At 45.7% G+C, this 12,288-nt stretch overlaps 1 protein-coding gene across 21 annotated transcripts in view; it reads left to right on the top strand.

Annotated features, from left to right (window-relative positions):
* MICAL3 (microtubule associated monooxygenase, calponin and LIM domain containing 3) overlaps window positions 1-12,288 on the top strand; it is a 231,500-nt gene that overhangs the window by 211,728 nt on the left and 7,484 nt on the right. For 17 of the 21 annotated variants that reach the window (XM_040462748.1, XM_040462753.1, XM_040462760.1 and 14 more), the window contains 3 exons: window positions 9,167-9,232; window positions 11,961-12,060; window positions 12,212-12,285. In XM_040462748.1, the coding sequence (XP_040318682.1) occupies window positions 9,167-9,232; window positions 11,961-12,060; window positions 12,212-12,285 (240 nt within the window). Of the gene's footprint in view, window positions 1-337; window positions 389-9,166; window positions 9,233-11,960; window positions 12,061-12,211; window positions 12,286-12,288 lie in introns of all 21 variants that reach the window. The other 4 variants (XM_040462756.1, XM_040462759.1, XM_040462768.1 and 1 more) reach the window with 2 other exon arrangements.

The following is a 12,288-nucleotide window of genomic DNA, read 5'->3' as shown; positions in this document are numbered from 1 at the left end:
TGCAGTTGAGTCCCAGCAGAGGCAGGATTCCCAGCAAAGCCAAGGCCTTCTGTTCTGTCTTAACTGATCAGAGGTCTAAACAGCAATCACATTGCTAATTGGCTATTAACTGTATCACTTGTGGTTTTTAGTGAGCACTCCCTTCCACCACCAGGAAGTATGTAGCTACAGCACGTGTGTATTGTAATGTACTTAGATGCATGCTCTCCAGCTGTTCTCCTCGCCTTCTTGCTGTATCTCTGTTTCTTATGCTTCATGTCATTGATTGCTTTGGGTATGGGGGCACAGGAGGGTTATGTGATCCAGTAACTCTCTCTTCACCAATTCCTTGTTGTAGACTATTGGGGAGAGTCTTATTACAGTGACCTCATCGACTTGCATCTGGGTGGTATGTATAGCAGCATCTGTTGCTGACACTAACCCTGCTGACACCCTCTCCCCGCCCGCCCTTCCCAGTCTCTGCTCACAAACAACAAGAAGATATCAACCTGGTAACCAAATGGCAAAAGCACAGGCCCTTTTCCAGCTCATAATGGAGCAGCATGCTGGATCCCCTGCACATAAATAATCCAGAGGAAGATTTGAGATAGCCTTTGCTGCCCCGGGTTAATTTAATTTTTTTTAATAAAAGTTCACCTACCCTTCCCCATCAACCTCACATCGGCATCCTGGTCCCTCTAATATAGTTTAGTCATTTGACAGTAGTAACCCACATGCACATGCATTCACATGCACACACACACACACACACACACACACACACATTTTCTCTCTCCTTCCCCAGTATGACCTGTGCCCTGAATTTCATTCTCATTCCTTACATGTAGGTATCACATCCACTAGGAATCTCACTGCCAGTCACACTCAAGAACCAAAAGTGTAAAGAACTCAGCCTCGCCCATTTTCATTAGGCTGCGTTCATATTTCCCCTAAAAGATCCAAGTGCATGGAAAAAGATGCAGTTGTGATTTCTGCCCAAATTCACTGACCTTGAGGCTGTGTTGACAGATGCCTATAATTATGTCCTTCCCTCCTCGCTGTGTCATGGAAGTTACTTTGCAGTTCTTTTCAGTGAAGATAGGAAAAGCCTAAGGCAGCAGTTCTCAAAGTATGGTCTCTGGACCAGCAGCATCAGCAACATCACTTGGGAGCTTACTAGAAATGCAAATTTCCAAGCCCTATCCCAGACCTTCGGAATCAGAAACTCTAGAAGTGAGGCATGGTTATCTGTGTTTTAACAAACCTTCCAGGTGACTCTCATGCCCTCTAAAGCAAGAAAACCACTGCCTTAAAGGAATTAACGATTTTTGATGTCTTGACTATACAAAGCTTACCATTTGTATTTGATTAGGGTAATAACGAATCCGTGAGTCTCATTTCTAGACTTTGGGCAGTTTTGTTAAGAGGAGTGCCAAGCAGCTGATCCTGAGGTTAACCAGGGGAGACTCGGGCCCCTCCTTGGAGTTCCTGCATCCTTGGATGGTCCCTCTGACCTCTTCATCTCCCCTTACAGGCTCTTTGCCTAGAAGTTGTCTTACAAGAACTGGCAAAGATTATTGTCTATCATTTTTTGCCATAATCCCATCCTTTTAAGAGTCACTTCGTGGCCCATTCATTTAAAAGCCAAGGACATAATTCTGTGATTTCTACTGTATGACAATTCCATATTGTTAGCCTTGAGTGGTAAGGAAACAGGCTCTTGACCTCGGGTCAGTTGGGTCGCTGCTGGTCGCTGCTTGTTTTCTGTCCCCAGGGTCCCATGGACACCTACCCCTCTTCAGATCCCTTCAGTGCCCCAGAGCTTCTGGTGTGTTCAGGGACTTCCATACTCATGGCCATTGATGCTGTAAAAGGGCTGATGCTTGCATTCCAATTAACAAATCCCATTTCCTGTCTAATATCCTTGACTCCTTTCCTACCTCCTTCTAACATGCCCTGGCAGATGTTTATGTCAATCCTAAAAACGAATCTCAGTGTGTGAAAAAGATTTTTTTTAATTTAAAATCTCCCAGAAGGAACTGTCAAAACCCATTCCTTTATAGTTATATTCACCCTTCCCTCCCAGCTCAAGATCCTGTTGCCACTGGTTACCTAGTGTGTCTAATTTTGTTTTCTGCACTCCCATGTTTGGGTGATAAAATGTTGTTGGCTATTTTCAGTTCTGTGTCCCTGACTTGAGAGCTTCTAGCCTCTCAGATTTAGAATTCCATCAAATTTCAGAGAAAAAGGAAATAAGTAGAAAAAAGAAATTCCGGGGCGCCTGGGTGGCTCAGTCGGTTAAGCGTCTGACTTCGGCTCAGGTCATGATCTCACAGTCTGTGGGTTCGAGCCCCGCATCGGGTTCTGTGCTGACAGCTCAGCGCCTGGAGCCTGCTTCCGATTCTGTGTCTCCCTCTCTCTCTGCCCTTCCCCTGCTCATGCTCTGTCTCTCTCTGTCGCAAAAATAAATAAAAACATTAAAAAAAATTTTTTTAAAGGAAAAAGAAACCCCAGTGTATTTTCTGAATTATAAAATACCCCACCATCAAATACCTTATAGCCCCTGCTACTTGGTTCTCATCAACCATTGCTTCCTCTTTTGCCAGCTCATTATGATTTCTGTGTTAAATTTAAACTTCTCTTGTGGTTCTGTTCACCACATAGAAGCTGCTACTGTCCTACCAATGAAGCAAAAAAGAGTCATCTATTCTGATGGGAGTGATTTGTACCCCTGGCAGAAAGGGTCCTCTGGGCCCTGTTCCTGCCCGGCTCCAGAAGGAAAACATAGATGCCAAAAATTAGGTCCCTTTTCACTTTCTGCTGGTGTTTCATTCTTAGAATACTTGGTAATATTCATTATTTGAGAAGAAAATTTTCCCTTTTGAAATCTGGAGCCTGAATTATAGAGCCTAATTGTTTCTCTACTCTTACATCACCAAAAGGCTACAGGGCAACCCCATTGCTGGGCCCCAGCACCAATCTTATCAGGTGGGTGAGATGAAGCTCCAAGCAGTGTTCAAGTGTTAAGAATTCCATATCCTGCCCACAGAAGTCCACACTCCTGATCCCTGCCCAGTCCTCTGCCTAGTAAACTATATTGCTTGGATAGGGTCTTTCAGTGGCCCTCAGCTAACTATATTAAGTTCCAAACCTGTATCAAAAGTCTCTTTTTGAGCCACACAGTATAGAGAATAAAGATCTCTTCTTCATATAGTTGAATCTTGTAGTTTCAAAAGAAACCATTAGAAGGACACATAATGAACCCTGTACCAGAGAGGAAGTGTCCCCAAGTGACCTCACTCCCTTTCCTTTTTCTTCCCCAGGACACTGAGCAGGCCCTCCCTAACTGGTCCAGCCACCACATTTTTTTGCACTAGAACAGATAGATGATTGGAAATCTTTAGATATAAAAACCGTTTCTCTTCCAAAGAACTTTCAATTAAAAACATATACCTAAATTCTCGTTTTCGAAGACCTCCCCATTTGATCTGTATGTCTCAAAGGGAAATTGAAAGAACATGAATTGTTCAAAAATGTAACAGAAAGGCCTGGAAAGTGGTCTTTCATGGTTGCTGGTGAGTTGGGGCAGAGACACAGGAAGGCTCACCCCAGGCCTTCTCACCTCCCCTCCCTTTCTGTTCCATTGGCTTCCCTTAATTTGATGTTGGTACATTTTTTACTTGTCTTTTGGTCTGAGCATTATTAGCCTTGCTCTGTTTTTGCTTAGGAACTTTAAAATCCTTGAGATTTCCAAGTGTGTGTGTGTGTGTGTGTGTGTGTGTGTGTGTGTGTGTGTCTGTTTGCATGTGTATACCTTGGATCTCCATTCTTACATGCTTTTTTAGTTTTCTTTTTTGGAGGAGGGCTTCATTTTTTCCCCCAATCTAGAGATTCATGCTGCACTGAGTTTTTATAACACAAGGCACATCTTAGCCCTGTCTGTGTATGTAGACTGGGCCTGCTAGACCAGAAACCTTCCACCGTGTCGTGATGCTTGCTTACCACCCAGCAGCAGTGCAAACTAGCCAACTTGGTTCTCTCTTAGGGCCAAAGTGTTCGTCGTTGCCCCTGAGTTTGGGATTGAGCACCTCAGCCTTGCAATGCAAAAGCTACTTCTTCTCAGAAGCATAGCATTGATACTGAGCAAATGGGTTTCCTGGGTTGAGGAGTCAGAACAGTTGAGTATAACCTTAGTTAACAAAACATTTGGTCAGTCTTCCCTTGCTTCAGGCTATGTAACCTGAAAAACACAAAAGAAAATCAATGGAAGCCTTGTTCATTATACCCGAATTACCAAGAAGTTCTCCCCTTCCTGGGCATGTGGCTTTCTGCAAGGCTAATCTGGCAGATGGAGCTTGGGCATGACAGGTAATGCCCCTGATGTTCCCTTATGAAAAGATGAACAACATTCTGGTAGTATCTGTAGGATGAATTGTATACAAAGGTATTGCTGCAATGCTGGCTCAGTTATCAGTAAATATAGTAGCATTACTACCAAAAACAAGTTTGAGAAATGAGTGAAAGTCCACCCAGGCAAGATGAAGGCTGCACAGGCTGGCCCACGGAGACTGGCCCAGAGCTACTGCAGCAGGAAAATAGAAGCACGAAATGTGACTGAGAAATAAACATACCTGTTTCCTATCCGTGACACCTGGAGCTTGTTCAGAGACCAAAAGGAAGTGAAAAAGAATCTCTTACTTTCTGCAGGATTTTCCACATATGTAGCTGGAAAGGAAGTCATCTAACCCAGGGGTACTTTACAGATTTTTATACATGAAACAAGCTACGGTGTATCAAAAGGGAAAATGTTGGGGGAGGGGTGCAATTTTTGAGCCTGTAAAAGGGTGATGATGTTTGTAAGCTGATCATTTAGAATTCTGTATTTTTGTGTGAAAATACAAGTGGTGATTCAGCTTATAAAAAGCCCATTTTCCTCATGTCTCTGGTGCACAGTACTAGGCTGGAACATTCTAGTCCCAGGCTGGGGCTTCTGGAATCTAGATATCTCCCTAGCCCATCTGACGAGAGTCTCCACATGGTCTACCAGGCAGGTAGAGACCCTGAAGCCTGTGGTGAGGGCTCCTTTGTCCAACAATGAGAACTGGGAGCCTGTATCATGGGAAGAAATAAGTATCTGGGATGAGGCAGATGCCCACAGCTGCTTCTCAGCTGTATACCAGACCTGGACATCCCCTTTATTTTTGTTCAAGAATCCTGGAGACTGGCCCACCAACTTGCTCCTGGAGTGGCCCCGGGCCACGTGAGAGACAGGGTCTAGAGTGAGGTATCCAAACAGATCAGGGCAAAGTGGTAGTGTGGAGAATGCGGGCAACCTAGGATTCAGGTCCTAGCTTCACCATATGCCCAGCAAAGTCACTTAACCTGTCTGGGCCTCTGTAGAATGATGGGAGGAAGGGATGACATTGCCAGCTTTCCTGGTCTGGCATTCTGAGTAGGGTCTATGTGTGACTCTTCTCCCAGCTGCTTCCAGCAGCCATTTGCTACATTTGCTTAGAGCCTTTGTTAGCCCTTTATTATTTTTTTTAACGTTTGGGGTTTTTTTGAGAGGAAGTGAGCAGGGGAGGGGCAAAGAAAGACGGAGAGAGAGAATCCCAAGCAGGCCCCATGCTACCAGCATGGAACCCAACATGGGGCTCCTTCCCACGATCCGTGAGATCATGACTTGAGCCGAAATCAAGAGTTAGATGCTTAACTGACTGAGCCACCCAGGCGTCCCTCTTGGCCCTTTAAAGAGGGCAAACTCTTGGGGCACCTGGCTGACTCAGTTGGTTAAGCATCAGACTTCAGCTCAGGTCATGATCTCACAGCTTGTGGGTTTGAGCCCCGCATCCAGCTCTGCTTAGAGCCCGGAGCCTGCTTCCAATTCTGTGTCTCTGTCTCTCTCTGCCCCTTCCCTGCTCTGTCTCTCTCTCTCTCTCTCCCTCTCAAAAATAAACATTAAAAAAAATGTTCAAAAAAAGAGGGCAAACTCTTACTTCAGAATGGGAGAGGAAGATTAAGGGTTTAGTCAGGCTGTGCCACTACTCGGAGCCTCAGATCCCTCACTTGAAAATAGAGAAGCTAATGCCTGTCCAGGTAGCCACCTGGGACCAGTGTAAGGCTCAAATGAAACAATACATGTGAGAATGTTTGGAAATGAAAGCACTATTCATGCTTCTTACATGCATCCCACTAAATCTGATATTCTGCCACTTTTCAAAATCCAATGACCCATCTCATCCCTGCCCCCAGATGTCAAGATGAGTGGGTGCTAGAGCACCACTGATGGTGGCCACCTCTCAAAAGAAAGCACTGCTTCAGAGGAAGAAGTTGAATTTGCTGCCAGGGTGAAAGTGGGGCAGGTGAGCCTGCAGCATCTGGAAGGCAGACAGAGTAGTCCAGGATGAGAGTGTAGACCTGCTGCTGAGAAGCCTCCAACCAGGACCAAATTCTGGGTTTGCTCAGAGGTGATGACTGCAGTCCTCAGGAGACACCGAAATAGTCTGATAAGTGATACATACGGTACCCATTACAAAGACACAGAGACCTAGCACCCTAGCACTTTAACCATAATAAACTTCTAAAAAACTCGTATTTGCCATAAGCTTGATGATATGTTTGCTCTTAGAACTAGTGGACCAAATCATCTATTTCTCACATCTCCAAAAAAGGCAAAGAAATTACACTCAAAATCAGTACCTCTGTGCTTTCCTTGCATGCTCACTTCAGATTCAAGTCTGGGTGGAACTCCCCTTGTTTAACTGGTTTTTTCCCCTTGATTTCTCTCTTTTTTTTTTTGAGAACCAAAAAGAAATTTTTTTTCTCTTCTTGGTTTTTTATTTTTTAAATATAATTTATTGCCAAATTGGCTTCCATACAATTTTTAATTGTTTTTTAACATTTATTTATTTTTGAGAGAGTTAGACTATGCACAAGTGGGGAGGGACAGAGAGAGAAGGAGACACAGAATCCGAAGAAGGCTCCAGACTCTGAGCAAGCTGTCAGCACAGAGCCTGATGCAGAGCTCAAACCCACGGACCGTGAGATCATGACCTGAGCTGAAGTCGGACGTTCAACCAACTGAGCCACCCAGGCTCCCCTTCTTATTTTTAAAGCAGTATTTATTGGGCATTTTTTTCTGATTATTAAAGTAGTGTATATTATTACTTAGAATTTGGAGCATGAAGGAAAGTCTGAAGAGGAAAGTCATAACCATGCATCCTGTCAGCTCCACTAGCTCCTTTCCAGGGGTTCCCATTCTGCCTTCTGTTATTAGGATAATGCCTTCTTCTTTTTTTTTTTTTTTTTTTTTATACTTTTTTTTAACACCTGCTTTACCTGATGTCCCCTTTTCTAATTTCATTTGCTAATTTCTGTTCTGAATATCCTGTTACCTCATATTGTCATCTGTGTTGGAAAGGGTGTATGAGGATGTGGTCTACATAAAAAGAACTAAAAGCTACATTTGTGATATCCAGAAAGTAGAAACACATTTAAACATACATGCAGGTACATGGGCTCAACTGTGTTGGTTGTGTATCAAGTCACTGTCCCTTGCTAATGAATGTGGACACTGTTCCACTCTGCACCACAGGTGTGTTTGCATATAATATCAGTACCAGGAAGCAACAGAGAATGTTACATTGACATTGTGTGTCATGAGATTTATCCAGGTATTCTGAGCACCAACAGGGAGTCTGCACTTTGAAATAGAGAAGGTTGAATGTGGATCAGCTATAAGCAGAGAAAGGAGCCTTTCTTCCCAACCCCAGTGCATCAGCTGATCACAGTCATGTCTGTTTAGAACCCTGGATGTAATCAACATTGCAGACACACATGCATACCCACAAACAAGTCTCTGGCTTTAGTTTTGAAGTATTACCTGATACTAGGTTCATTGTGCACAAAGCACTATGATGAACACTGAAGGGCGTGAAAGAAAGGGAAAATGTGGTGCCTGCATTTGCAAAGCAGAAGGGCCCATCAACCAATAGCTTGTCTATTTAGCCCTCTTATTGACTAAAACAGGTCTATTTCTTAAACCCTGTTCTAATCCTAAAACTGCCCCTGCTCCCTGTAGTCCTGAGGCCATTTCTCTGAGCCTGTGTCTCCTGTGTGTGCCCTGGTGGTTCTGTGATGGTCCCTTGCTGGGCTCCCCTCCCTCCTCCTGGGTAACCATCAGGTCTCCCTAAGTCTTAGACATGTCTCTCTGCACACTGTCTTCTCTCAGTTGCCCCGTCCATGACTCTTACCAGCATTGTTACTGTGAGTTTTCGGCATGTCCTGTCAGCTCACCCCTTTTGGTCTTCCGGTCCAAAGTATGACAGCCTTCCCCTAGATGTGGCATTGGAACCTTTTGTGGAGATGGAGGGGCAGAAGAAAAGGGGGTGGTTGTCTCTCCCTGGTACATGGGGGGATAGTGAGATGGACTGGTAGAAGTTGCCCCTGTGTAGTTCTGTTTCCCTCAAGTCACCCTGGATCAGAATTCAAAGCATTACAGATATCAGCCCTGGAAGCCCGTCCCAAGGTCAGGTGCTGCCTCCATAGATTCAGAGCTTCTTTCTGTGGGCATGGCAATCCCTTAGACTTACCCAGGGTTGGTTTTACGTGGAGTGCATGCGTCTGTGGTGACATCTTAGAATATTTCACACAGGTTTGGTTGGTGACCTGAGGTTATCACCTGCAAACTTAGGAGCAGTGTTGGCCACATATTTAACATGAACTGTTCCACAGAGATAGGCAGACAAGTCCCAGGGGCTTTGGGTATTTTTGAGGAGGGAACCCAATACCCAGATGTCACCACCTTCCCAGTAAGGAACAGAGGAAGAAGGAGCATCCCACTCACCCCAAGAGCCACCCACCATCATAAGGGAACACGTGCATTCCTTTTTGAAGCCACATGCCCGATGCCTGGGTCTGCTCTTGTTCAGTTTCCGTGCTGAAAAAAGGACTTAATTCATTTGTAGACTTTGTTTCCCTTGTTTCTGCTTTTCCATTTCTTGTATTTTTTTTCTTTTCCTCCTGTTGTTCCTTTCTCACTTCTTATGCTTTTTGTCCTCTGCTTGTTTTTTATTTCACCTTCTCCCTGTCCCTCTCCACTTCCAAACTCCTCTTCCTCCTCCTCCTCTTCCTTTTTGCCTTTCTTCGTCTCCTCCTCCTCCTTTTCCTTGTTTGGTCCTTTTTGAAGTTGAGCCCAGTGGCGGGACTCCACGGCGTAGACCTCTCTCCTTCTGCCCTTGCTGTGTCCAGGAAGGTAACGTAACTCCCCCAACCTCATCCCCACTGCCTCTCAGGGGTCATAGCAACACTAGTCAAACAGGGACCCAAAATCCAGTTATTTCTCTTTTTCTCTGACACTTGAAAGCTTTGTTACAAAAGTCTATGAGTATGTGGCAGTTTCTTACAAGGTACAGTATCCCTTTGACTGTCTTGGGGAGGACTGGGGTACAGAGGGGAGCCAGAGAGCCTCCAGGTAGGGGCCTTTCAGGCTGCAGCTGAGCATCCCATGATTTATGCCAGTATTCGTGGCTGGACCTTTCAGACTCAAATCTAGCAGATAGAGGGGCCAGGGACACAGGTGAGGAACCTCCTACCTGTGTGGCAGAGATTTCTATTGGTGTCGTCGAGGAATACTGTCCTTACAAAGACTGGTCAGATGTCCCCAAGTTATTTTCCAGAAAAAAAAAAAAAAAACAAAAAAAAAAAAACAAAAACAAAACCCCACTAGATGCAAACTTTCTACCCTGGGTCTTGCTGGGGGGTTTGTGTTTTTTTTTTTTTTAAGTTTGTCTGATTTGAAGTCTGTTGTGGTGATAAGATTGTTGTTGAAAAGGCATGTGGGAAGGGGAAAGGGGAGTGTGGTCATGACTAACCCTTGCTAACTTCTTACTCTGCTCTTCATGGCGCTCACATTTGACTTTCACCCACCCCGCCATATACCTTTGCTCATCGGCTGTGAACAGTCTCTACCATAGCTCATGAGCAGTGTTCGGATGTCTCCCAGTGGAATTTTTGTCCTTGCACATGGGGAGGTGGGAAGGAGGGAGAGACCTCCCAGTGCGTTCACAGCTTGCCGCACTGGACAGCTTGCATGCCTCAGGGCTCCATCTTCCATGGCCATGTGGGCACACTGTGCAGAGACGCTCAGAAAGGAATGCATGGAACTGAGCTGTGGGCTGCTTTAAAAGCCTAAGGACCAAGTCTATTGGGTCGGGTAAGGAGAGCTTTTGTCCCCAGAAACCCCAGCACTCCACAGAAGCAGGCTTGACTGGTCAGGAGAGAGCTTCTATCCTTCAGAGTAGGACTCAGGGACAGGACTTCACCTTGGAAGCATAGCTGCATGTGCACCCAGGCACAGTGCAAACACTAAACCCTGCTTGTGTGAGTGCAATTCACTTCTGCCTCTCCAGAGTGTGGTCCCCATTGAAAGACTAACTGGCAGGGGTCTCCTGTGTGTCAAGCAAACAACCTGGCAGAAAGAGAGTTATCTCTGAACCGTGTGCAAGGAAGTCAGATGGGAAGAATGTAGGAAAACAGAAAGGAGTTTGATACAGGGGAGTTGTCCCACCTGAGGGTATATTCCATATGTTTCTGGGTCTGGTCTTTACTGGGATGGGACATCCAGCCAAGTGAGTCATAAAATGGAAGGCACTTTGAAAGATTTCCCAGTCCAATGCCTCTTAACCTGGGGCCCATGGGTGGACTTCAAGAAGCCCATGAACACCCTGAAATTTATATAAGATTGCTGGATGTGTACACATGCATTTTTCTATGAAGAGAGTCCCTAGATTTCCTGAGATTCTCAGAATGGTTTGTAATCCAAAAATATTGAAGACCACTGATGTAATGTGTATTTTACTTCAGGCAGGACCACACTATTGCCACAAGCTGCTACTGCTTTTTTTTTTTTTTAATGTTTATTTGTTTTTGAGAGAGAGAGAGCAAGCTCAAGCAGGGGAGAGGCAGAGAGACAGACAGAGATAGAGAATCCCAAGTGGGCTTTGTACTGTCAGCACAGAGCCTGACGTGGGGCTCAAACTCACAAACTGTGAGATCATGACCTGAGCCGAAATCAAAACTCAGCTACGTAATCGACTGATCCACCAAGGTGCCCCTTGCCATGAGCTTCTTTGTGTTCCAAGGAAAAAGAGTTTGTTCCCTCCTTGGGTGGTTTCATTCCTTGGAAGGTTCTTCCTTCTGTCCTCCTGTTTCAGTTAAGCCCAGCAGGGTCAGGCTGCCCTTGATGGAGATTTAGGTATCGGCCATGTGTTAGTGTAGAGCACCAGCCCCAGAAACTGCTGCTGGAATTGGGTCAAAGAGTACTGCCTTATTTAGTCTCTAGGGTTTGCTGGTGTTTCTCTGCCCTTGGCGAGAAACCTGATAGCCATCCTGGGATGTACTACATATACAATGCAGGAAACTTGATGGGCCAGAAGTTCAGAAAAGGTACCTCATTGATGGGGATGTAAAGAAATGATTAGCATCAGTACCAGTCAGTGGCCCAGAGAGGGGCAGTAGCCCAGAAAAGAGCTGGGTTAATGAGGGTAATTTAAAAGGAGGGGTAAGTGCAGTTTATAAATTTGCATTTGCCTCATTCATGAGACTGGTTTCCTCAGAGCAGATTTAGTACATAGCAAGTACCAAATAAATGCTGAATGGGAAAAAGGAGGGCAAGGCACTTAAAACATACCAAGAACTAAACCACTGAGCAGGAGTGGTCCAAATAAGCTGTGACCAGGTTACTGAGGGGGTGAGGGCTGGGCCTGGGAAGGACAGATGGAAAGCACAGACTCCATTAGGCTCTGGGGGTAGGCATGGTGGCCCCCCTCCATGTCTGTAGGCAAACTTTGGACCTGGCTTGGGAGTGTTCCGGCAGCATCCTGCTCGGCTCTCTTTGCACATTTGCCCCAGTGTGATAACTCCTGCCGGCCGGGGTAGACAGGAGACATTTTCTGCGCCTGACGTACCCTCTCTCTTGGCAGGCATGGGCAAGAAAGATGACCCCAAGCTGATGCAGGAGTGGTTCAAGTTGGTGCAAGAGAAAAATGCCATGGTGCGCTACGAGTCAGAGCTGATGATTTTGTGAGTGGCCTGAGATTGGGGACCCAGCTATGGGGGAGGCTATCAGCTCAGCACCTGTCACGGCAGGAGCACAGCTGTTTCCTAATTTAGGCGATGGGGAAATATGGTCCCCAAGTCACTGTCTCCCTCTTCCCCCTGCCCCCAATCCCAGTGCCCGGGAGCTGGAACTTGAGGACCGGCAGAGCCGACTGCAGCAGGAACTTCGGGAGCGGATGGCTGTGGAAGGTA

The sequence above is a fragment of the Herpailurus yagouaroundi genome, unplaced genomic scaffold (genome assembly GCF_014898765.1).
Source record: "Herpailurus yagouaroundi ecotype Mexico unplaced genomic scaffold, PumYag 355, whole genome shotgun sequence".
Lineage (NCBI taxonomy): Eukaryota > Metazoa > Chordata > Mammalia > Carnivora > Felidae > Herpailurus > Herpailurus yagouaroundi.
Note: the sequence above shows the minus strand (reverse complement) of the source record. Positions and strands in the feature narration are given on the sequence as shown.